This window comes from Lutjanus erythropterus, chromosome 9 (assembly GCF_056507025.1).
Source record: "Lutjanus erythropterus isolate fLutEry1 chromosome 9, fLutEry1.hap2, whole genome shotgun sequence".
NCBI classification, from domain to species: Eukaryota; Metazoa; Chordata; class Actinopteri; order Lutjaniformes; family Lutjanidae; genus Lutjanus; species Lutjanus erythropterus.
The window spans coordinates 1,773,283-1,799,947 of NC_139325.1; the positions used below are offsets into that span (position 1 = coordinate 1,773,283).

The 26,665-nt window shown below is 42.1% G+C and overlaps 1 protein-coding gene across 2 annotated transcripts in view; it reads right to left on the bottom strand.

The window, feature by feature from the left end:
• LOC146320944 (low-density lipoprotein receptor class A domain-containing protein 4-like) overlaps window positions 1-26,665 on the bottom strand; it is a 320,993-nt gene that overhangs the window by 48,626 nt on the left and 245,702 nt on the right. Inside the window, exon 1 of one of the 2 annotated variants that reach the window (XM_084725904.1) lies at window positions 6,390-6,778. The exons of the other annotated variant lie outside the window; for it this stretch is intronic. Coding sequence (XP_084582030.1) covers window positions 6,390-6,483 — 94 coding nt within the window. The 5' untranslated portion in view covers window positions 6,484-6,778. Of the gene's footprint in view, window positions 1-6,389; window positions 6,779-26,665 lie in introns of those variants that run through there. 2 annotated transcript variants of the gene reach the window in all.

The window sequence follows — 26,665 nt, forward strand, 5'->3', positions numbered from 1 at the left end:
ATCAATAGAAAAGTCACTGGCAAACAATGTGATAATTGGTTCAACATTTAAGTAGTTTTTTAAAAAAGAATAATGGCAAGTTGGCCAAAGCGAATAAGTGTTTTTTGGTTGTCTGTAATAATAAATTGATTATCTGTGGGACTCTAGGAAGCTGAGATGGGCATATTTCGCTATTCCCTGACATTTCATAATACCTAATCAAAATCATTGTTACTAGCAGCTCTATTTCACTCATTGCTAACTTCATTCAAGATCTGGAACAGTCTGATAAGGAAGATACTGTAGTGCTATATGATTCTGTCAGACAGAATAAAAGTACCTTAAAGCTTTAATTCAATATATAAGGGGAAATTTTAACTTTTAAGGGGTTAAAACACCATAAAGACAGGGATAGAAGCTAATATTTTTAAGCACTGGCTTTATGGGCCACTAAACTGGGAGGCCAAAATACATTTTTGTGCATGTTATAATGAAACTTGTGTAAAAGCAATCCATGAACTGTGATGTGAAGTTTCCTGAAGGCATTGATTCTGATGAAAAATGAGCTGGATTTTCTAACCATTTAAACTCCTGCTTGGACTCACTCCTAAATTTTCATTGCAGTTTTGTTTTTAAATAGCCTGCTATTTGTGTTTCTGTTTTTTTTCTGTAAGTATAACACCAGGAAGCTTAGTAAACCCATACCTGAGTTGGCATGTTGGTAGCTACCCGGTTTGTTGTTTTCATAGAATTTTGAAATGAAAGGTGCCAAGGAATTGTAATGTCTATAGAGCTGTAATGTGTTGGGAAAGGATCATAGATTGGAGCCATGGGGGGCCTCCTACATGGAATACCTGATGGCAACTTTTTGTGGCCACGTGCCCTGACCCTGAAAAGCTACAGACTAAATGAAGAGTTGAGAGAAATATTTCATTTCGCAGGTGCCCTGTACCAGAATAAGTGCTTAAGTTACCTGGGCCAGCAGCATAGTGCATCTGCAGGTCAACTCCACGGTGTAAAAACAAGCTGTGGGGACCCCTATGACTTACATAAAACAAGGAGCTCTTTCTTAACCCTCGCAAGTTGAGGACCGCTGTTCGCTGCTATAACCCGTCAGCTCAGGAGAGGTGGCAGACTAAATAAGGCTCCACTGAGAGACACTAACCAAGTGTAGAAATTCCCTGTGAAATTAATTACAGGAGCAGTGATCGCAAAAGAAATCTGTCTGGGAGGGGAAAAAAAATTTTTTTTTCTTTAATACTGTTGTCTGGTTGTCTTTGCCACTCCCCTCCCCAAGGTCCCAGGATTTCTATTCAGACTTGGAGTTTGAAGTCTTTTTTCCAGGGCTCATTACTAAAATTCATTAATAATAAAACTAAATAAAAACCAAACTAATTCCAAATCAACAACACCTCCACAAACAAACCAAACAAAAAAGAGGCAAAAAACAAACCCCAAACAAACAACAAAGAGCTTAGTGAGAGATTGGATTGGCTGTCTGGCGGGAGACTGCAGGGTAAATATTGGCTGAGCCTGAGAGTGCCTGTCTGTGTGTGTATGTGTGTGAGTGTGTGTGCATATATCTAGGTGTAAATGTGTGTGCGTGTGCCTATGTGTACATCTTTGTGTATGTTTCTGAGGGAGAGTCAACAAGTAGCCGTGTGCGTGTTTGGCCTGAGGTAGTTGACAGATGACCCTGCTGCCACCTACACACTAACACCACTCATACACGGGATTACAGATCAGGCCGTTTACATCCGTCTGGCTGGCTGGCCCCTGCTGCAGGCTAACTGTTACATACACAGAGACGCAGACAGCCACTCAAGTCTCTGACACATTGACCCAGGCCTTTCCCAAGAGGCAAGTGCATGTATACTGCTATACCACTATATGTGCATCTAAAAGACCAGGAGGATGATAAAGAAATTCTAGGAATATTCCATACAAAGCTTTTCTAGTCCTTTCTCTTAGGCGGGGCATGGTTTAAAATGCCCAGATGCCCATGCCTATATGATGCTAAGATTTGTTACCAATATCAAGAGGATACTTTTTGACAGGGCCAGCAACACAAAGTTTTTAGGCCACTTAAAATCGGTGCACCTAAAAAAAAGGAAACAATTAATATCAGTTTGAGTGTACACTATATTTGGAATATTTTCAGAGTTTTACTTTGCCATCTGACAGCCTTTTCTGATGAGAAACTGGACTTACATAAGTCAAATATCACTCTCTCCAAACCAAACAAACTCCATAGGCGAAATCAGCAATTATTCTATCTCACAGAATAAGAGATTCGCTGGCCTTGCCTTGATCTGTTAGTTTATTTGTGTTTTTGTGTGACTTCAATAATTCAAACTATCCTCTTAAACACCCAAGTCACACAATATCACAAATAAGCTAACAGATCATGGCGGTGGTAGATCAGCAACTCCTGTCTTCTGCAAGTTGAAATGACTTATTTTGTGAATGGAGTGTGGTTTGTTTGGAGAGAGCAATATTTGTCTTAAATAACAGTGGTTTTCCATCAGAAAAGGCTGTCTGACAGCAAAGTAAAATGGTGAAAATATTCTAAATATAGTGTACACTGATATAGATTTTTTTAGGTGGACCATTTTTAAGTGGCTAAAATACCTTTTGTTGCTGACTGTGTTCCCCAGCAGCACATTATTAAGCTTCCACGCTGGTGCTCCTTCTACAAACTGTGGGCCTGCTGACCACCATCTACTGTAAGTAATACGCTGACTATTGATAACTATCTCATACAACCCCACTTCAAACAATGAGACCTATCCTTTAAATGTTAAATATCTAAAAACAGGCAACCCTATGATGAATTTTAGCCCAAAACATAGTCAAAAACTGGTAATGGTATGAGTTAAACTTCCACAGAACTACAATCAGTTAGACTTTAAATACCAGCTTTCTGTACTCAACAGTTTGTAGTACTTGATGCTATGGACACATTACAGTCTTACTAAAAATTGTACTGAGAATGAAAACCCAACCCTATTCATTTTTTCCCCTGTTGGATGATCTAAACGGCACAAAAGCTGCAACAAATGCTTCTTTTTTGTGTATCTGTCTAGCACTTTGAGCACTAGCACAAACTAACCACAGTTACTACTAGCACAGACTAAAAAAATCCTAAACAGGGCTTCCCCCAGTGTATTGCAAGCCCAGTGGCCCACCAGGCCCAAACATTGGGGAATTTTATTTTTGGGGAATGTATTTTTAAGATGTTTTTTAATGTAGGGCTCTATGAAATCTGTGTTGTGGCTTTTTCTCAATTCCGGCTGTGATTATGTTATCACAGAAACTAAAGTACCCTGCCGTAATGCTGCCATCAGTCTGTCGCTGGCCCACGCCAAGCCCCTGTCAAGAAAAGACACTTGGCCACCAGCCCCCGTTAAAAGATACTTGCCACCAGGCCTGACAACTTTGCTGAAGGAAACTCTGCTAATTAATCGAACCGAGTTTTGCATAGTTTTCTAGGTATTTTCCTGATAGCCAGTGCACTTTCACTTTGTTCAAGACTTCTGGAATCCATATTACAAAACAAACCACTGTGCCGCTATCAAGATGACGTCTCTTGACTGAAAAAAAGACAGGGTATTTGCATTAGGGACAAGTGAAATGAGCTCATGCAGTTGGCATATAGTACTTCCCCACTTGTTTAAGAAAGACAGGACTGATAGGAGAGAGTCAATACAAGATTAAATGACTTAAGAGTGGAAAATGTTTGCAGAGGACCTTCCTATGGTGTCACCCTGCAGGGACTTTACGGTCACACAGAAATCTGACTTCATGTAAAATTAGATTTGTGTGGGTAATAGCTCTTATCACTGCGGGTTAAATATGTCACTGGGAAAAAAAGTGACTAAGTTAAAGCTTAAGAACAGTCTATATTGAGCTCTGGTGTTTGACCTCAGGACTTTATAATACCACACCTACAACACGAGATAACTGCACCACACAATGAATCCGAGCACAGCAACAGTCAGAGACCAACACTTGTTATAGGTCTCTGCCTTTCAAATCCTACATGTGAATCCCAGTGTGTAGGCAGAGGTTCGATTCCTGGCCGTGACACACTGTCTACACTGTGATCCCTTCTATGTTCGGAGTCCCTTTCAATTTTCCTCCTCGTCTGAATAAAGAGGAAACACACCAGTGAGACCGCCCGCTCCGCTTTAAAAAAAAAAAAAAAGAAGAAGAAGAAGAGGAAAAAAAAGGCAGACTGTAGCTCTTTTCTTCAGCCAGAGAAATCATCAAAGCATGAGCTACATTATTCAGCCTTGCCGAGTCTGCATGACAACACAGCCGACAAACAAGAGCTCTTTTCAAACCAGACGGCCACTACAGTAGGACACAGCTATTTCAAACCACTTGTGAATGGAGCTCCCTCCAACTAGGGAGACGTTCAGATCAGGAGAAAAGCATTGAAAATACCACACCAGCATTTATTTAGACGCAAACTCAGACTCATGCATAACCTTAGTACATTATATGCGCTGCAAGTATCAATCAACACAATTATTTGACTTTTTTTATAGCTTGTCTGCTCAGTTTTGAAGTCGGAGGCAGTTCTTCTAGATTATCTAATTAGGCTCTTTGCTGTATCACTGTGTCTGTGTGTGGATGCACCAGTCCGCGCCTGACTATGTGTGTTTTTTCCTGGCTGGCAATACGATGATGCCACAGAAAACGAATGGTGGAACACCAGTTCGTCTGCCAGACAAACACACACACTTCTTGGTTACAATGTGGCGTCAGCGCAACCACGCTCTGCTGCCAAATCTGAATCTAATATCCTGCGTTCACCTCGCGTTGCCCAGGCCTGGCCCCGGCCCCAAATGGAAATTACACATCACTGTAACTCTGTCCGTCCGTCTGTCTGTGGCTTGTCTGTGTGTCTGCATGTCTGTCTGTCAATATGTCTGCCTGTCTAGCTTCGGATGTGTCTGTTTATATCTCTGTCGGTACTTGTCTGGCTGCCTGGTTATGAATCTACCCGCCTGTCTGCATGTCTGCTATGTGCCCGTCTCCTGTTTATTTGTCTTTGTCTGTCTGTCTCTCTGCAGATGTGTCTGACTGGATGCATACACTGTCTGCCTGGCTGTCCTGTGCATTTCTACCTGTCTGACTGCTCTTCTGTGTCTCTGCTTCAGTCATAAAGAGGAACATCTGCAGTGGATCTAGCAGGCAGCAGCATTAGGGCAGAGCTGATAATGATAGTTTCTCTCTGGGCTGCTCACAAGGCAGACAGACATAACATACCATTCCAGCGTTTCCTGTCTGTGCTGACAGGCAAACTATTTAACCCTCTGTGGTGATCCCTCAAAGCATATGCACAGCCCTGCAGACCTATAAGACCAAGTATTAATATGAAACCAACCTCTATGTGGTAGAAAATAACTACAAAAAGTAGAGCAGCTAACTAAAAGTGAAGGAAAAGTCACAACATAAGAGTTCTTGTTAAAAAGAACTGCAGTAAATATGTAATTACATCTGACTTAGGGTTGCACAATTTGGTAAAAAAGTCATATTATGATTATTTTCACTGAAATTGCAATCGCAATATGCAGTATGATTATTGGAAATGATCAGTTTTGCTTAACAATTTTCATGATCACTAAATAAAACTATTAAAATTGTGATGAACAAACAAACAAACGTTTTCTTTCATCTAAAGAACAAGATTTTTAGGCCAGCACTACATGCTGTTTTCTCTCACATTTTTCCTTTTGAAAAAACTTGTGATTTGGTTCTGATTCTGCGATCTGGATATTGCACTTGGCCATACTGCGATTTTATTGAGATTGCAATTAAATGTGCAGCCCTAAATACTATGAAACCAACCTCTATATGGCAAAAACGCTTCAAAAAGTACAACAGCTAACTCAGAGTGAAGGAAACGCACAATGCAATACTTCTTGTTAAAAAGAACTACAGTAAATATGTAATAACGTCTGATTGAATGGATTTTCACTGTAAGCCAACTGTTGAGCACTGCAGTCAGTCCATGCAATGTTAATGGCTACTATAAGACCTCAAACGCAACATAAAGTGTGATAGAACAGCTATAAACTCCATACTGTGTGCTGCAAACAAAGTTTCAGTCAAATCGAGACAACAAGAGACATTATAAGACCACTAACGTCACCATAAAGTTTCTATAAGACAGCGCAAACATACTGTAAGTCCCTATGTAAGTGTTACATGAATACTAAAAAAGAGCTGCTGCGGGGGGAAACGGCCGAAAGCGAGTTAACAGACCGTCTTGGATGAACACTTGGTCTGATTTGTTGTCCTTCTGTTGCTACCCCGGAGAGTGCACATAAAACGGATTAGGACCTAAAGTCTCTCGGTAGGATTTTAAGGTCAGGAGAAACACAACTAATGTTACTCACATATCTCCATTCCCTGTGGTTGGGAAGCGGTGCAGTTGCAGGAGCAGGTGACATTGGAGTTGCCGGGGCCGCCAGGGGCCGTTAGGTTTTGCATGGGGCTGGGCAGACCGGGACACCGCTCCGGGGAGAGAGCCGCCGCCGCCACCGTCGGGGCCCCACGACGGGAAAACAACAGAAAACTTCCAGGCAGCGGCAGCTGGGTCCACCGCTACGAGTAACTCCCGACAGTTTCGCACTTATTCTCCACGGTCGTTCTCACGCCATATTTGTCTCGGAGCGGCTCGGACAGTGAATTAGGAGGAGATTTGGGGACGAGCCATTGCCCGTGGCTAACGCATTGTATAGTTTTTTCCGTTCCTTCCTTCGCCGCTGAGAGCAGCTGTCCTTCCTCCACTAGAGCAGAGTAGACACAGCGAGCTCACGCCCCGCCCATCAACTGACAGACAGCCGCTCCGGCCAATCAGAGGGCTCCAGAGGAGGGACAGACAGAGGGAAAGAGTGGTGCTGCCTTCAGGAGCTGACAGAAAAACCACAATGCTATCTTCAGGAAACCAAAAACCTAATAAAATGTCATATATTCACACCTCAACTGTAAAATACAGCTGTGAAGGTCTAGATTTTACATGAAGAATTTGATCAAACTAAACAAAACTACATTTTGAAGAAAAATGATGCAAATTTAAGACCAAAGCCTTTAAACATTACGTTTTAAAGTACTTTTGTTTGCATTCAAACCAGACATAAGTCATATAAGCAAATATTTATAAAAGTTTTGCCCTTATACTGGTCAGTTTTGTTCATTTTATTTTTCTTGCTGGTGGCTTAAGTGACAAAGCCAAAAAAACAAAAAGCTTGTTCGTGGTCTGTGCAAGCTCCTGTCTTAAAATGAGAAATGCTATTTTGTTTATACAGGGGCCCCTGTTTCAGCCATGCTTGGTGTGGTGCTGTCTGGTGCCAGTAGTTAATATTCATGAATTCCATTTGCATATATTAACTACAGAATACATTAATTGGCTATCCTGCTGCCTGACTATTCATAAATGTTTCAATTTCTACAGCTGACAGTGCTATGCAGGTTTAACTTTTATAGTTGATACTGAAAACCCACTTAATTGTCACATATAATCATATACACAGTACAAGCTAGTGGAATTTAATGAGGAGAAGTACAAGTAAAAATAACTATACCCTTGATTTATTATTTGTACCCAGAAGAATAAATTATAAAACTGGATTTCAACATTAAAACTAGTGTCATTACAAGGCACATTATTATTTCTCACCAACAGCACCTGAATGTGCATTGACATACATATTCACAGCTAGAATACAGAGCTGTACGAGGAGGACTTGAAGGCAGCAACGGAGAAGGGATGGGACAGGGGCTATATGTTTGTGTGTGTGTGGATGTGAGTGTGTGTCTGGGTTACAGGGGGGTGGGTGCGCATGGGTGGGTTGTGGAGGGGGCTGACCTGACTCAGAAAGCTAGCAGACGGCCGGGTCGTGGTTGACAATGGCTGTGGGAGAGTGGAGCAGGGTAGAGGAGGAGGAGGGGGGAGGCAGGCCCGGGACTGGTCGGTCTGGTGTGTTATTTGGGGAGGATGGGGAGAGCGCTTCGAGTTTCACTCCCTTGTTACGGTGGGCCGCAGCCAATGGAGACGGCTCTTTGAAGGGGCTAACCTTGAGGTGACCCCCCGCGCCAGTCTTGTGGTTCAGGGGCACATGTGCAGCAGAGGAGCATTCCCCCCCTCACCTCCCCATCTACCCCAACACATCCCCTCTGAGTCTAACCGACAGTGCAACCCTCCCACCCAACACACACACACACACACACACACACACACACACACACACACACACACACACACACACACTCTCTCTCACACACAAGACTGTCTGCAGTCTATAAATAAACTAGGCTGTTCAAATCTGAGAGAAGCTCTGAATGCCACTCTAGACCAGCAGGTTCCCAAACTGTGGTTCTAGGGACCATAAGAGGTCATGGAAGAGCTTTCAGATGGCCCTCCAAAAAAACAGATATGGTTTGATTTTCACTTCATCTTTGCATAACAAAGAGAGACTAACAGAACGTTTCCACCACATAGACAGTGTTTAAATTAAGTTCTGGGGACATTACTTTAACCCCTCAAGAAGTCCCTGCTCAGGTGAGAACAACTTGCAGCCTTTTATTTCAGCCACAATAAAAAAAAAAAAAAATACAACCACAAACTGGTTAGTTTCTTGCTCATTCTTCCTTGACACAGCTGCATTTCCATCCAAAGTACCCAGGAACTCTTAGACCCTGGAACTACTTCAGCCCGTTGTTGTCTGTGTTTCAACTACAGTCTAACGATTATACAAATTTGCCTGCTAACAGGTGAAAATTGAAGGCTGTTTTTACACAATTTTTTCATTAGTGGTTGGCATTCGCATGTAGCATATGTTAGCTTTTGGCTAACTATAGCATGACTCTAGCTAGGATTACAGCATTTAAAGTTGGAGTCAAAATCAATTTTCAAGTGTTTTTTATCACATATGTATTGCACTGTTGGTCATCTACATGCCAGTATCTGGCCCTACAATGAAATAAAACTTGTTTTGTAGATATTCTCAGGTATTTTTAATGGTATTTTTTCTTTTGCTGCAAAAACAACTTGAATTTGATGATGACTAATTCTGCACTTGGAGGCATTACTAAATTTTTATGCTTTCTCTCTCATGATGAAGCAGAGCATATCGATTCAGTGAAGTGGAGAGAGTGTGTCTGGAGGCCAGACTTCACTGTGTAAAAGCACAACTTTATAACTTTATTCACTGATTTGGGTGAAAATGGATTGTATTATATGGAAAAAATGTTTTCCCTTCTGATGTCCTCCAGCTGCTCAGCTGCAACTCTTGGTTATTTAATCACAGAGTTTCCCGATGGACAGATGACTATGGCTTGCTAAAGTAGCTAACCATAACTGTTAGCTGCTGTTAGCAGGCAACAGAACGGGGTTCAAAAGCCTCCCAGTGAATACAACTGGTCACCTGGACAAACAGCCTCCAAGACCAACTGGGAATACAGCAGTGAGGAGTTTCCTTATGGAAAGTTAGGCTTACTTATTGCTAAAGAAAATTAGCTAACTGCTAACTGCTGTAGCCTATTCTCTACCATCAAACTGGCCTCACTAGTTCCTGGAACTCTCAGTTTGGGAAGAGCTAGCTAATATGGCCACTGTCCCTCCTAGCGTTACATCCATGGACCGCTTTAGCTGCATAATGGGCCTGGGGCGTAGACGCACACAACAGTGTTGGGTACTGTAAATGCCAATTGATACCTGTGACAAGTTCCTCCCTAGATGCCTGTCTTACGCAAAACACTTAAGCAATAAGCACTCTACTAGCCGTATCAGGGGAATTTCAACAAGCATCATTTGGGCGGTATGTGATTTACCTGCAACCTGCAAATGCTGCTTCCTGCACTTTTTGAAAGTTCAACCCTGCAAGCAGGAACTTTTGGGGGTGTAAAATAATGTCCTGGAACTTAATGCAGACCCTGGTCTCCACGGTGGAAACGCACTGTAATACAGGAATCACTCTTCTGTAACACTTAGTTACAAATTTTACAGATCCATGGGAGAATATCTCATCACATGAAGACTGAAACTGTTTGGGAAATGCCTGCTCTGGGGTGATTTTACCATTTCAATTCCGAAAACACCAGCAACCAAAGGCAATAAAATGGCCCTGTGTGAAGGAAAATAAGTAAATGGGAAAAGCAAAGACCTCCAACAGATGTTGTGCATTAAGTGCCGCATCACTAGCCAAGTTCTATATCCAATCATGCAAAAATATTTTCCTTGACGGCTTCCAATGAATTCCACACTCCTCCATGAGTGAAGTGACACTTTTGGAAGGGGAGAAAAAATAGACGCGTGACCCTGACGCAATTTACAAACGCCTGGCAGCTGTCATAATTTTATTGAAGCAACAAATTGAGGCGCTGCTGTCTTGTCAGCTGAAGCCTCAATATCAATCGAGACGCTGAGGAGAGTTCTTTTCTGCCTTGATGTGAGGTCATTCTCATGTCCTCACACACACACATATAAAACACACACTCCAGACATGCACACACAACCCCAGACAAGCTCTCACATACAGACAGACTCAGACACACATCGATTCTCGCTCTTGCAAACCCACCTCTAACCAGTCATAAACACCCCACCACCACCACCACCACCACCAACCAACACACACTCAGACACACGCACGCGCAGTCTGTCTGGAGCGTCAATTTAGTCCCCCGGGGAGCACGCAGGGTGACACCACTAACAGGCCAGACCAGACTAGACAGCCAGCAGACAGATAAATACTAGGCACAGCTGAATACCAAATGCACTCTAGTCTACCAGCTCCCCTACCATCCCCCCTGACTGCAGTCTGCACACACACACACACACACACACACACACACACACACACACACACACACACACACACACACACACACACACACACACTGCACGCATAGCCTCTCTGTGTCTCTCTCAGGAAACGTCTGTCTCATCGTGTATTTGAGGAATACTAACTTTAGGTTGATAGGTTTATCACGCTCAGCACGTGTGCGTGTCTATTTTAGGCACTTTGCATGGGGCTTTCCTGCTTACACAGGGCTTTCATGCTTATTCAGGAGTTCAGTGCCTGTTACTGTTGTTTCGTGACCGTTTGAATCAAAGCATGACATGTTCACGTTGTGCCTAGAAGATCTAAAAACAGGAGCTTTTTCATATTAAATGAAGGCAGGAAAGGAAACACCACCACCATGTGTCTGCACACAACCAACACCGCTGATGACATTCCCACTGTGCATGTATGTTTAGTGTATTTGAAGATAAAGTTTAAAAGGAGCCTGTATTTTCACCATATGCAGCAGATAGATGACAGGAAAGATAAAAAAAAAAAAAAACAGTTTTGCTCAAGTCTTCTCTTATCAGCCACACATACTTGGAAGTTCAGATGAGATGTTTGTGATGAGACCCTGAACGCATCACTGATGTGGTCAGGCTGATACTGAAAAAAGCAGCACAGTAAAGGCCTCAGAGGAAGATAGATCCATCCCTCCCCTCTCTAAAAAAGCCATGATATCCAGAGCAACGTCTCCATGGTGCTGACAGAGACACTACTTCATAGCGCCATCTTGTGGCCCAGCCAGGAAAAGGTCTCTTTCATGCACCATCCCAAACATGGACTGGAAAAACTGTTCCACTTCTCTGGTGTCTGCTTCAGTTCTCCCTGAGTCTCTTCTCAGTCGCTCCATTACTTCTGAAACCAAAGACATCTCCCGGGCATGGGTTTAAAGCTTTGAATCAATTATGGCTCGTCTTCATCAGAAACCACAAGGGAACACGGAGGAGGACACAGGGAAAATGAAAGAGTTCCATCCTACAGCTTATTTTAAAGAGATGTGCTCTGTTCTTGCCCAGAGACTGCAGGGCTGAGAGAGCCTATTCTAAATTCACACTGAGCACAAGTTTGATGTGAATCATAGAGTGCAGTTTGAAAAGGAGAGCACAGGCAAAAACGCTAAATACAGCAGTTTTCTTGAATAGAAAGGACATTTAAAAGGCTAAAAGTATGTGGACACCTCTGTCCACGAGAGATGAAATGCTATGAAAATTTCATATTACAATTATAGTGACCAAAACACTGTGCTGAAAATTTTCAAAAAGTACTGATAGACACATGGAAATAATTTTATAATTTTTCAATAATTTATATTGAAAACCACACATAAAATTAGCAGCTCTATGCACTTTTTGTTTCCATAAACATTAAAATATTAACATAGCCAATACTTACAAATGTAAATACATGAAAACTTATATCAAAAGTGCATTAATGTGATCCAAAGATAATAATGATATAATAAACCTGTAAAAAAAATCCAAAGAGGAGGAGGAGGAGGAGGAGGAGGAGGAGGAGGAGGAGGAGGAGGAGGAGGAGGTGGATGATCTTGTGGCGAGAGAAAAGAGGCCAACGAAGGATGCCAATTGTGCAAAGAGAACTTGAGGCAATGTGATGTCTTTGTAGTATACTAAATATAACATCTATTGATATGATCTGTCCATGAACCAGGGTTGCACAATTAATTGCACTCACACTAAGATCACAAATTGCAAAACTAGAAGCAAAATTCGTTTTTTTTCTTTGAAAATTTTAGAGCAAATGTATCAGAAAACAGCATTATACTGAGGTACTGTGGTGCTGCAGAGATGACCTGGCCTAAAAATCTTGTTCTCCAGATGAAATGTTGTTTGGTTCAGACCTCAATAAATATCACATCATCATGATTAACTTTTTTTTCAATGAACATGAAAATTGTGATGCAAAACTGATCATTTACACTAATCATATCACATATCACAATTGCAATATCCATCAAAATAATTGCAATATATCCTTTACACTGAATCATGCAGACCTATGGCCGACACACACTACATTCCTGTTGGTTGGTTAGTTGACCGCTAGGAATTTTTACTGTGGTTTATCATGAGACGGGCGACTGTTTCATCCCCACTGTCCACACACGTTTGTGTTCTTTTTGTCTGGTGCTGTTTCATGTTTTGGGTTTAAATACAGTCCAGGAAAACTCAATGCTGCTGCATTGGATCATATTTTGTAGTGAGCCTACAATTTTGTAGCAACAGTTTGTTTAACAGGGACACTCCACTGACATGCATACTGACATGAAGTTCCGTTTACTTGTCATGACGTGTTCTAGTCAGCCCATTACAACAGATATACAACGTCTCCTGTGGCTATCGGACAAGTTTTCCAAAATTTGATAAAATTAGCACTGATGATGTCATCAGGGGTATCTAGGCTTAGGTATGGACCACAAATAAATAAACATTTTTCACAGCAGCTATGTTGATATGGAGTAGTAGGGCAAACAGAGGTGTTAATACTAATTGAGACCCTGTTCCACTTTGTGTAGCAGAGCCTTTCCAGTGAGCCAACAAGCACATTAGCAGCACCCTGACCTAAATGGAATGGAACCTTAATTAGTATCATTGGTAACACCTGTCTGTATAATACTATTTCAAGTCAAAATGTCTGCTATGGGAAAGGTATACTGTTAACAGAAACTTTACATTACAAACTGTAATTGTTGAAAGATGTGAGCATGTAGAAGGCATGGAGGGTTTGATGAAAGACACTATTAAGTTGCATTATGGGAAATGCAGGATCCAGAGGTTTTTGGAGCTTCACAGATTCTAAACTAAAAGTCAGGATATCTCGGCCTCTGCTGCTTCAATTTTGGCTATTATTTTTTCACACCTGTGCTTTGTGAGTGCCCCAACCTTATGGAAGTGCAACACTAAATCACTGAAGGGCCACCTATAAAGGATGCTTCTACACCAGACTTTTTAGGTGTGCTTCAATTGACTAAATTACCAATTTAGTTCGGCTGGCTCTGGCATGAAAGCTATCAATTTTGGTGCAGACCTGTTAGGTCTTAGGTGTACTGAGACCACCTGCAAACAAGGGTCTCAATCTGGGTCTAACCAGACTCTGGTGTAGTTCGTTTGTGATGTGAAAGCAGACCAGACAAACACGTTAATGATTTTGTGATAGTAGATGTGATGAATTTAGCATGAATTCAAAAGCTAAACTAGTACTAAATCCATCTGCTGATCATGGAAGGAAGTAAAAACTTAAAAGAAGTTTAATCCCAGGTATGCTGACCACGAGACTCTTTTTCATCCTGTTTTTTGCCTGTCAGTCATTATTTATGACATTTGAGCTCCACCAGTATTGCACATAATCAGTTATTACCTCTGCCAAGGATGTTATGTTATTAGTGGCATTCGTTTTTCTGTCGGTCAGCAGAGTTACAGAAATCCTATTGACCCGATGGTCATGAAAATTGGTGGAAAGATGTTGCGTGGGCCAAAGAAGAACCCATTACATTATGGAGCAGATCTGAATCACAAGGCAGATACTTGTACTTTTCACTTTCTTTAACACTGTAAGCATCTGGCCTTGTCGACGGTCTGTGCACTCTGAGTACCCTTCTGGTTTCTTCATGGCGACCTTCCCTTGTGACAGTGAAAAGAGGAACACATAAGAAGCAGTCAAGTGCTGCTTGACCTGCTGTCAGTCACAAGAATTTGATTTCCCCATGTGGGTCCATGCAGCAATGATGATGATGCAGGATGTCATCACAAAAACTGTCCAATGAATGAGTTAGCTGCCAGTCCGCTGTATGTGAACCAGACTTTAAAGGCAGAACATGCAACATTTGAAAAAAAAAAAAAAAAATGTATAGACTCAGAGAAACAGAATCTCTTTCAACGATCACTTATGACCCACTAGAAGTGTATGACGATGGCTATATCTGTCTGTATTTACTTATTCTTCTCATTATTTAGCTGTCCAACCCAAAACTTTGGTATTTATTGTCCTTGTATCTTCATGGTGCTTTTACGAACAGCTCAGACAAATCCTATTGATTCTACCTTAAACAAAAAGGCAACAGTTTAGATTTTTTCACCTTGCACCGCAAGACGGACCTTGTCACCCCACATCAATGCCACCCCTCTTGTGGCTGAGTGGGAGCAAATGAGCTCATAGTGCACTTAAATGCACATCACACAGAGGTACAAGGCTATAGGAAATAAGCACAGATGAAAAGACTAACACCTGCACACTGACTCCAAACCACAAAATGATTTATTTAAGCAGACAATGTTCCTTAACATTCCTCATGGTGTCTGCCTGTTGCTCATAGTCTGCTTAGTTGCCATATTTGTTGAGTACAAATAAACTGGCTAATGGGGAGACTTTTTTTAAAAAAATATACACAATGTAGAAAAGAGAATTTCTGTTCATTTTCCTACATAGGTCAGTCACCAGTGACTGACGGCCAACTTCAAATGTGGATGACAGCAATTGAGATATTTCATTGAAGGCCTTTCCAGAAGAACGAGATGCTCAACAACCAGACATAGCTGTAAAGTCTTGGGTTATCCTCGTACATTTGGTTCTATAGTATACCAAGGCTGAAGGGTGGGTTTACATCAGCCTTGTTTAGTCCAGTTGAACTGAACCCTGGACTGTGTACCCCCTTGGTTCAGTTTGTTTAGGTTGGTGTGAACGCCTGAGTTTAGCTCTGGTGCGGACCAAACAATTGCTCTCTGGTCCAGGTGGTCTGGGACTGCTGTCAAGTGAACTCTAGTTGACTCTATTGTCAAGTGTCAGTTCATTGTTTCATTCTTCCTGTTTTGGTGACTGGTGAACTAGTAGTGCGTTTGCTACAAAAAAGGGAGACAAAGCTGGTCTCATGAGGAAGTGAGAAATGCTCCATGACGCACAATATCCAGGTAGAAATTGGGAAGGGCTTAATCAAATGACAATGCATGACTTGTTTTTATAGTTTCTGGACAGTTTGAGGTTCGCCTTTGTGAATGCAAACTGGACTGTTGGAAAACTGTAACAAGGTATTATCCTTACACTAGTTCGACTGAGGAACCGGACCTTTAGGTGTGAACCCACACTAAGACAAAGGTGATCACACTGGAAGGGCCCTTTCACATCTGTCTTGTTTGGTCCAGACTTTCTGACTTCTCAGTTTGATCTGAACCTAAAATTCCAGGTGTGAAAGTTCCCTCAAACCACCTGACCAAACAACCAAACACTGATCTGACCAAAACTGGTGGTCTCGCTGTACCATGGTCCTGAGGACAATAAAGGCATTTTTTATTTCGCAGAAACCCTAGATTGTGTCTTGGATTGGTTGTGAAGGAGACGTGCAGTGAACCCTTCACAGTATGCAATGAACCATGGTTCTGTTCGGTTCTAGCATGAAAACATTTTTCTTAATGGAATAATTGCAGATAGTGCTGACAGGCTATCGTCAGAACTGAAAAAAGAAAACAATGCAACAAAACAAAATGAGCCACTGTTGCACAAGGGAAGAGGAAGAGAGTAAATGTTTAATTGACATTTGGTCCGACTACTTCACAAAGAGTTGGAGAAACCTTACAAAAACTCTGTATGGGATAGGGACTAGCAGTATAAGGAGGCAAAGCTCTCGTAGGTGATGGCGACAAGATGTAGGTATGTCATCTATAGTTATTTAGTACAACGGAAAACCACAGCTAAACGGATTAAAATTATACAATGTAACAAAAATGTAAACCTTGGTTCACCATGGGTCAGACTTCTAGGCCTTAAATCTACACCATAAAGTCCAGTAAAACAGTTTCCATCCTGCATCACTAATGCCTGTTTATCCAAAAAAAACTCCTCCTGTGGGTGCAGCCTCTATCATGGGACTTGTGTGATGATGAAAGTACTTGCGCATGACGATGATCCATTTTGACTCTGGCATAACATTTTCAGTCAGACTAATAACTCGAAACACCCCGTGACTTCTGTGTGGAGTCAGTATTACTGAATGCCATTCCAAATGTCAGAACAAAAGATGGATATGACTCAGCCTTAATACTGAGGCTGAATGGGATTCATGAATTAACCGCAATGCATCTCACCAGCTGACAAAGCTGGAGAGCGAGAGCGAGGGGAAGGAGAGACAGAGACGGGGGGGAGGGAGCAAAAGTGTGTGTTTGCTTAGGCATTGACTGTAGCTCGCCGTCTTCAGCGGAGCGCTAAGTAACAGAAAGGCCACTCCAGACAGTCAGATTGCAGAGTAGAGAGTTGCATTCAATAAAAGCGTCTGGCGTGCCACATCATATTTGCTGCTTCCTGCCCTTGTCTGGCTGCAGTGCCGTGTCATATCCTGTCCGCACAGGTGCACCAGCTGTCTGCTTTCCCACCCCTGTCATTTCTATACACACATACACACACCTCGCTTCCACCCCTGTCATTTCAAAAAAAACACCCCTCCCTCCCTCCCTACCTCTCTTACTGCCGCAGGCACCACTGCAATGACACCACAGTGCTTGCTGAAAAGTTGTGTGTGTGTGTGTGTGTGCCAGAGACAGATGAGGAGGAAAAGAGGAAGAGAAAGAGAGGATGACAGACAGACAGACAGACAGATAGACAGACAGATAGACAGCGTTGTGTCTAACTTTGGGTTTGAATGAGAGAAAGACAGATTGAATACGACAGATCAAGAAAGAGATAGACGGAGCCTGAGGTGGAGGATACTTGACTGAGTGAATGAATAAATGAAGAGAAGAGAAGAGAAGAGAAGAGAAGAGAAGAGAAGAGAAGAGAAGAGAAGAGAAGATGTAGAGTGAAAGCAAAAGCCAGTGAGTCGAGGAAAGAGGGACCCAGAGACACAGACAGAGAGAAAGAGTAGATAATCAGCAGGTATTGAGCTCTTTTCACCCCTGCGGTAGGGCCCTGCTGAGCATTGTAATGGGCTGTCTGCCCAGCTGGGCCGATGCGCTCATGTCTGGCTTTAATGCCAATCTCCTGAACTGGCACACGGCTCGGCGGGGTGAGCGCAGACGCAACGCTGCAACGCTCGACCGCCGCGAGAGAGGAAGGGAGGAAGGACAGGGCACGGCTGGGAGAGAGGAAAAGAAAGACGGGAAAAAGAGAAAAAAAAGTGACAGAGAGGGCGAAGGTGTGTGTGTGTGTGTGTGTGTGTGTGTGTGTGTGTGTGTGTGTGTGTGTGTGTGTGTGTGGGCGTGTGTCCCGTCAGCCACTTCCATCACAACACTGATAAGAGCCCCGAACCAGACGGCAATAATCACACAGCCACTGAGAGAGACAGCGGCTATAAATGTGTGTGTGTGTGTGTGTGTGTGTGTGTGTGTGTGTGTGTGTGTGTGTAAAAGTGAGGGAAGGAGAGATAGAATGAGGGAGAGCGAGAGAATGAGTGTGTGTGTGTTGTTTTATGCAGTCATAAACAGCAGTGATTACAGAGTGTGGATGGTGCAGGTTACAGCCTCCTGCTGTTAAGAGTCCATACATATAGTTAGAGGCACACACACGCGCACACATGCACACACACACACACACACACACACACACACACACGCGCACACAGAGAGAAGCACACTTATTACTCAAACATGAAATCAAATGTTTACATTCTGTGTAGAATATATAAGCATACATACATGTATACTTTTGCAAGCATACACACAAAAATACACCCAACAGCCTTAAACTGTGTGACACAAACACGTTTGTGACCGAACTTGTTAGAAATAAGGTTTCCAAAAGGGTTCTTGTTGAAGAGCTGAGGTTCTCACCAGAACCATTTGCTTGTGAAACCTTTTTGGAAGAAACTCCTTTCATCCAAAGAATCCTATTTTTGAAGAAAGAGTTTTTCAAGGATTGTTGACGTCCTTGAAGAAGTCTTTTGTCAGGTGTTCGGCAAGGGTTCTTTCTAACATAATATAAAAGCGTTCTTGGTAGAACCCTCTGGGTGAATTATGGATGAAACCCTTGGAATATAAAAATATTCTCCCTATAAACCCCTTGGGTGGGTTCCAGATAAAACCCTTGGAATATGTAAAATGCTTCTCGGTAGAACCTCCTGGGTGGGCTGTGAAAAACCCTTTTTTGAAGAAAGGGTCCGTCAGGGGTTCTTTGTCAGACTAAAGGTTCAATTAAGAACCATTTTGAAGAAAGAGATCTTAGAGGGGGGTTGTTGAGATCCTTGAAGAACGCTTTGGTCAAGCGTTCATCAAGGGTTCTTTGTGCCATAATATAAAATGGTTTGTGGTAGAACCACCTGGGTGGATTCTAGTTGAAGCCCTTGGGGAAAAAACCTGTAAAAAATGCCTGGGTGGGTTGTAAAGAACCTTTTTTTGTGGTGATGGTAAAGGGTTCTTTGTAAGGTTCCATTAAGAATCCTTTTCATTAAAAGAACCCTGCTTTGAAGAAAGAGTTCTTTAAGGATAGTTGACATCCTTTCATAAAGGGTTATTTGTCGACACCCTGGGTAGGTTCCAGATGAGGTTCATCCAAAAAGACTTTTTTGAAGCAAGAATTATTCAAGGATTGCTGAGATCTGTGAATAACTCTGTCGTCTAGTAAGGGTTCCCTGGAGAACCCCTTGGTAGCACCTTCAGTATGTGGAAAGGTTCTGATAGGACCCCCAGAGATAGTTCTGGGTAGAACCATTACAGCATAGAAGGGTTGTCTTTAGAAACTCTCACAGGGGGTTGTTGGTGAAATCTGTCACAGATGGTTCAAGATATAACCCTTTATGCTGAGTTCTAGGTAGAATTCTCTGAAAGGGCCCAGTAGAACCTTTTATAGAGGTTACCATAAATGACAAGGGACAGGGGATAGGGACAAGCCACAGAAGTCTTTATGGTTCTGCTTTGCACCTTTATTTCTAAGAGACCTGTCACATGTTCATATAGAAATGTAATTTAACTCTCTCAAACAGTAAAAGTCCAGTGCTGGACCACAGCGTTTCAATGGTCTCCCTGTTTCTTTTTTTCTTTCAAATGTACAGACACATTCTTGTTATTATTACAATAAAAGCACTTGCTTTGACTCGATGTGATGGCTGTTCCCACTGCAGGCGTTCCACAGCAAGCATTATACATGGCTCTCTTATCCCCAGGTTTGCTGCTCAGACAGTGATCTCTACACGTTGTGTAAACCATGGCCTCACAACACAACCGTGTTGAATTCAATCTGCATCTAAAACAAAGATGTAAGCAAAACACGGAGGAAGGAAGAGAAAAGCTGTATTTCCCTTTTAGCACTGTTTAAAAGTCAGTGTTAAGGGCCTGCTGCAGAGTTACAAGTAGCAACTGACTAGACAGTGATGGAATACAGTCATTAGAATCCAGTTGCAGTTGGCCAGTTAGAGCCGGTTTTAACAGACAATGTTTTACTGATTTAAATACGAACAGTGAAAATGTTGGCATGTATTTTTCTGCCATTTTAGTCCAGACTGAAGTAGCTCGACAATTATTGCATGGTTTGCAATGAAATTTTGTACAGATGTTCATGGCTTCCTGAGGCTGAATTGTAAAAACAGTGGGGACGCCTTTAGCACTACCATGACATCAGTTTAAAATTTAGGTGTCACTGTCCAAAACTTTGGTTTACAAAATCTATTCAAAACTAATGTCATCATTAACATCAGCCTCAGCTGTACTTTGTGGTTAGTGCTAATTAGCAAATGTTAGCATGCTCAACTCAACTCACCCTCATGCCAGTTGAAAGTCGGGTTTAGTTTTTTAGTCCACACTGATGGAGTTTCACAGGAAATCAGCGTTGCAGAATGTCCCAAACAATGGAACTGAATGGTGATCAGTTTTCAAATGTTAAAAAAAACAACCAAAAACAAAGAAATTGCCTCCATACTGCTTGTCCTGGTGTAAAGTCTCCTAAAGCATGCCAAGTTGACTTGAAAGACATCTAAATCTTCAGTGTAGATCTTTATTTTGCAGCCACGTTCATGTACACACCATGCAGCATGTTGGGGCTTTAGGAGACTTGGATTATGCCAGATGAGCAGTACAGAGGCATTTCATTTCGTTTGCGTTTTTTACATTTGAAAACTGGTCACCACTCACCTACACTGTTTGTGAGATTCTATAACGCCGTTTTCCTGTCAAACTCCAGCAGTGTTTTGTGGACTAACCCTGACCTTCAACCAGCATGAGGGTGAGTGGATAATGACTGAAATTTCATTTTTGGGTGAACTATCCCTTCAAGATAGCAGTCATGGTAAACATTATATATGCAAAACATCAGTATGTTATCACTGCCATTGTGTGTGCATGTTAGCATGCTGACGTTAGCATTCTGCCCCTCCCATACACTTCCCTTACCCATTACTTACACACATACGCCATGCAATTATGATGTCCACTTCCACTACTACTTTTGTTTTATCACAGTTCTCTAATTAAAAAAGGCTAATTATTTTCAGCTTTTCTCACTTAAACACTCTCACTTTGTGGGCGATACATCGGAGTTTGTTTTCCAGCAAAGCAAACGCTGTGATGACACCCAAAAACAAAATAATTAGCTGTGTTCAGACTTTAGATTTCATGCCATTAAATGTGTTGAAATGCTGCCTGATCCAAAGTTATTTGGATGTTTTGTTAAAGACTAATTTAACTTTGATTGAAAGGACTAATTAGGATTGTTGGTTCAATTTCTGTGTTTTTTTTCCCTTTTGTTTTTGTTAGGTGGAATTGATTGTAGCCAAATTCTTCCACTACACTCATAGAAATAAAGCTGCAAACTAGAACCATAAAGGGTTCTGTTATAAAGGTTCCACCAACATTAAGGTTTAACCTAAAAACATCTGTGAAAGGTTCAACCCAGAACCCCCTATGAGAGGTTCTACAGAGAAACAATTTATAGTGTAATAGTTTCACCCACTTCTCTGGGGGTTCTATTAGAACCTTTCCAACTCCTAAGGGTGCTAAGAAGAACCCACCCAAGGTGTTCTTCCAAGAACAGTTTTATGTTTCAAGAGTTTCATCTGCTTGACAAAATACTTCTTGAAGGATCTCAACAATCCTTTCAGAGAGTTCTACCTAGAACCTAACATCAAGGGTTATACATTGAACCATCTGTGAAAGGTTTTATCCAAAACCCCCCTATGAGAGGTTCTACAGACAACCCTTCTGGAGATTCTATCCACACCCTTTCCATCTTATAAGGGTGTCAACAAGAACGCACCTTGAAAGTACTAAAAAAAATCTTTTTATATTCCAAGGGTTTTTATCTAGAACACACCCAAAGGGTTCTATTGAGAACTCTTTTATATTCCATGGGATTTGTCTAGAACCTATGATGTGGTTCTACCAAGAACCTTTTTATATTACAAGGATTTCACCTACAAGACACTGAGGGGGTTCTACAGAGAACCTTATTATATTCCAGGGATTTTATCTAGAACCCACCCTGAGGTTTATACCGAGAACCTTCCCACAAATAAGGGTTCTTCAGAAGCAAACTGTTCTGGTAGAACCTCAGCCCTTCAGGAAGAACCCTTTTGGAACCCTTATTTTTCAAAGTGTGCTGTTCAGAGAATTCAGGCTTCATCAAATAATGATCATGTTTAATCTGTACCCAGGCAGTTTGTTTATGATCTCCATGTCTAGAATTCTCTAGAAGAACAGCTGAGGCGTTGTTGGTTTCATATATCATCTCTTACATACATTGGAGAATGTCAAAACATAAGCTCCCGACTGCGAGGGCAGCAGGTTTGGAACAGATGGACGCTCATATGAACAAGTTGCAGCGATCCAAACACTCCAAGCACTCCTCCTCTCTGCCTGCCTGGCCACGCCACACAAAATGCTATAGCTCCCATATTGAGGAATATAATGAAAACATTACATTAGGTGAGAGATGCTGCGCTTGGAGCAAGGGCTGACAGATGGATGGTGGTGGGAACATGTTGCAGCACCCCAGACCTGCTACCACCCTGGCAGAACTTAGCAACATGCAGGTTAGCACGGGCGGCGAGCTAATGCTGCCTACACTAACACAGCTGCTTCCAGCGGACCCCCGCCTGCACCGCTTGGATTTGACATACTTATATGTTACCATGCTGCATAGCTTTGTTAGCTCCCAGGTTGACTCACTCCCAGCTCGTAAACAGCGCGGCCCGTGACAGCTTGTACCAGCCCAGCCAGCGTTCCCCACAGTCTGCCTCGCTGCCACCCTATAGCTCTGCGGCAAGACCGGGGAGTTAACAGCTTGTACCAGGCCAGCGAGTGTCCCTCCTCACAGCTTGCGGCGCTAGCGGAGCCCCCCCAGCCTCCTTTTACAGTAGTAGTAAGCAGGACTACAGGGAGTCAACAGATCACCCCACAACAGCTTGTAACCGCAGCGTTCACTGCTGAGGTGCTAAAACCAAAGGCAAGGCTACACAACAACATTAACACTGCATCAGACAGCAGTGGCACCATTCACGGTGGATAAAATGTCTGACGGGGTGGAATTAGCAGCAGAAATGGTGATTATTTGATCCATATCTCCATATGTGAGGAATACTGACAGATGCTGCCATGCCGGGCCAAGACCTCAAGACTGTACAGACTGTAACGCATGAATCACAGCGCAAATGTGCAGATATCCTGAATATTTTATGAATTCCCCATATTTAATTTTTTTTTTGCCTAAACCCTTTGGTGGTGATTGGGCATGAAAGAGAGATAAGCAACACCTAAATATTTAAATCTTTGGTGCCAAGAACAGTTTTGCTCTACACTTCCTAAGGGGAACGTGCATCAGCTGTGTGTGATGTTAAAACACCCCCTGGATTGACACATCCCAGGGACTGTGCCCTCACTACTACTACTACTGTTAGATGCTATTATAACAATCCTGTCTCCTCCAAATTAAGTCTTTGTCATTTACAACAGCAAATATGTTTCGAAGAAGCTGCTGGGATCAGGAAATCTTGTGACATTATGAAGAAATGACAAAGTATTTCATTTGTTTTCTGCCAAAATATCTGATCTTGTGATTGCTTTCAACATCCAACATGAGTAACATTATGGTCATGTATGCTTATGTTTGGGCACTCATCACTTGGTTAAGATTAGGGAAAGATGGTGTGGTTTTAATGTAGAAAAAATCTATAGTCACGGTGTGTTTTTACCATTTTAAGGAATAATCTTGAAGATTTTCAATTAAAGTGTGTAACATTTAGGAGGCAGAAATGGAATATAATATTCATAAGTATGTTTTCTTTAGCATATTGTTGCCTGAAAATAAGAATTCTTGTGTTCTCATTACTTTAGAGTGAGCTGTTTTTATCTAGATAGAACATTAAGTCCACAATGTTCCACTGCCATGTTTCTATAGAAACCAAGAACGGACAGTCCAAACACGGTCTCAAGAGAGGACCTTTCGCATTTTTGCAAGATTCACAGGCACAGTAATTTCTCCTATATGCTTGGCAGGTTGGAGTTGGTTGAAACCTGTTTTTTCATAGCTATATGCCATTAAATCCTTTACACTGGTCCTTAAAATAAATGCCTGTGAAGTCAGTATCTATCGCCAAATGAGGTAACACGATTGTGATTGAGTCCTACTGACATCCCAGACATTCCAGGGAAAAATCACTAGTACCTTCGTAGTTAATAACATGTTTTCCATCACCCAGCAGTGGCTGGTCCACCGGGGAGGGTAGACAGAGTGAAGGCAACAGACTCCCTCTTCAGTTCAATGACCGCACAAACAAAAAAAATGACTGACAACTACAGACTTGTTATGGAGGCAAGACAAGTGACTGACATCACACAGGTGCCACTGTTTCAATCTTTTTGGAAATGAGGTCCAAAAAAATGCCTGTAGTTATCGCTTACCACCATGGGTGCCACAAAAGGGAACAGAAGAACGGTCACAGACGGAGATCATCTAGATTGTTACTTTACCTGAAACCGTCTACAACTAACTGTGCTTTTTGTTGTCTAACGCTGGTCATACGCTGTACGATCTCAGACTGTTTCTGGCCTGATTTTTGAGCAGCATGACTCAATTTAGAGTTGGACCAAATTTCAGCTTCATTGGGTGTTATTTAATATGCAATGTACATGGCAGCGAGGACCAATCAACTGTTCCTGAATGGGTGACAGATGTTGGGGCACAAACTTTGGTCAGCTCTTGTGAGGCTCTTGGATAGTTGAAAAAGAGCCACCAGTCGATTCTCCAAGGTCAGTGCCTTTTTTTCCTAACTGCATCCATGTAAAATGGTAAACAGAGCATCTTGAAGTGCCATGGCAATGCAACGCATCATGTAGACAGAAAATATGAACCATAAAACAGCTAGCTTAACTCCAATTCTCTCCGCAAAATGGACAAGGCATACTGTCCACGTCCTCCTAGCCAACTATGAGTACATGTGCATTGTTTCATAAGTATTTTAAACACACAGGCACAGATGATCAAATCAGTACATTTCTGCCTTGCAAACAAACATTTACATTCCTCTGATGTTTCAAACTGATTGTTATTGAAAATTGTCAATAGCCAGAATATACATTTTATATGTAAAGTGTGAGCACTCAGGTCTTGGCTTGATGCGTGAGCACATAAATCATGCACTTTGGCTTTACATCACAGACGATCTATTCATACAACAGTTCTAAAATCTAAGAGCTCAACCCTAACTACACTGGGGACTCAGGATGTGAACCTCTGGAGTCAAAGTTGGCAATTCAAGATTTTTGAAATTGCCTCGCGGCCAGGTGCTGTTCCGGGGGTGTACTTAAAACTCATGGTGTGTTATCAAATTAGGTTTTGAGAATGGTACTCCATCTTCTCAGCAGCACCTGTAGCAACACACCCACACCAACACAGCCCTTTGCATTTGTTTATCCCAGTGCTATTTTCGGTCTGAATTCCTGCTTAAGGATCAAAATCATCAAGCATGTAAGTCAATGCTCTGGTGTATTCTTCCTCTGGTTTTCTGCCCTGAAGAATTTCACTCCCCGTTCCTGTTGGCGGCACATGCTGAAATCACATCTGACTGCTGTGCTTCTGCTGCTGATACAGAACGTAAAACATATCTGATCTGTGAACAAAAGACTGACACAATCCAGACGGTCAGTAACACAGAGCTGGAAAGATTTGGCAATGGTCTGGAAACTGATTTGTGCCCTGATTTAGTGAAAGTTCTCGCATTTTGTGTGTGTATCTAAGCGTGTGTGTGTGTGTGTGTGTGTGTGTGTGCTTGTTGTCTGCCCAGTGACACCCAGCGAGAGGCTGCTTCCTCAGAGAGTGATTGGTTTGCTGGCGAGACAGTCTGTCTGTGCAGGTGGGAGAGCTGCCCATGTCATCATTTCATTTTCTGTCTGCTTTCACTACCATCCAATTCCTGTCATTCACTATTTTCCAAGTAGCTAATCAAGCTCTCCTCTCTGTCACCTCCATGTTTCATGTTTCAGGTTTCACTTGTTCTCACTCGGATGCATCCCTTTTTTTTTTTTTTTTTTAAGCTTTTTCCTCCTGCTTTCAACAGAGCATTTTCAGGTTTTACAAAGGCAGATTTAAAACATTTGAGAATAAGTTAAATGAGACTCCTAACTGATTACCAATTTACAAACAAACTACGGAAATAAAGCTGTCAGATCCACTCTATATTACACTGAACCCTACAATAAAAGTTCTCAACTATAAATAGGCACTCATGCACAAAGGACAGTTGGTACTGTGTAAAAGCACACAAAGTGGCTCAGGACACGGCAAATGTTTTTGCATACTGTTCTCTTAACCTGACTGTGTAGTAAACCGGACATGTGGTGGTTGGAAAAAAAAACACAAATCCTTTTTTAATGAAGCAATAACAAGAGTATTAAACTGAGAGA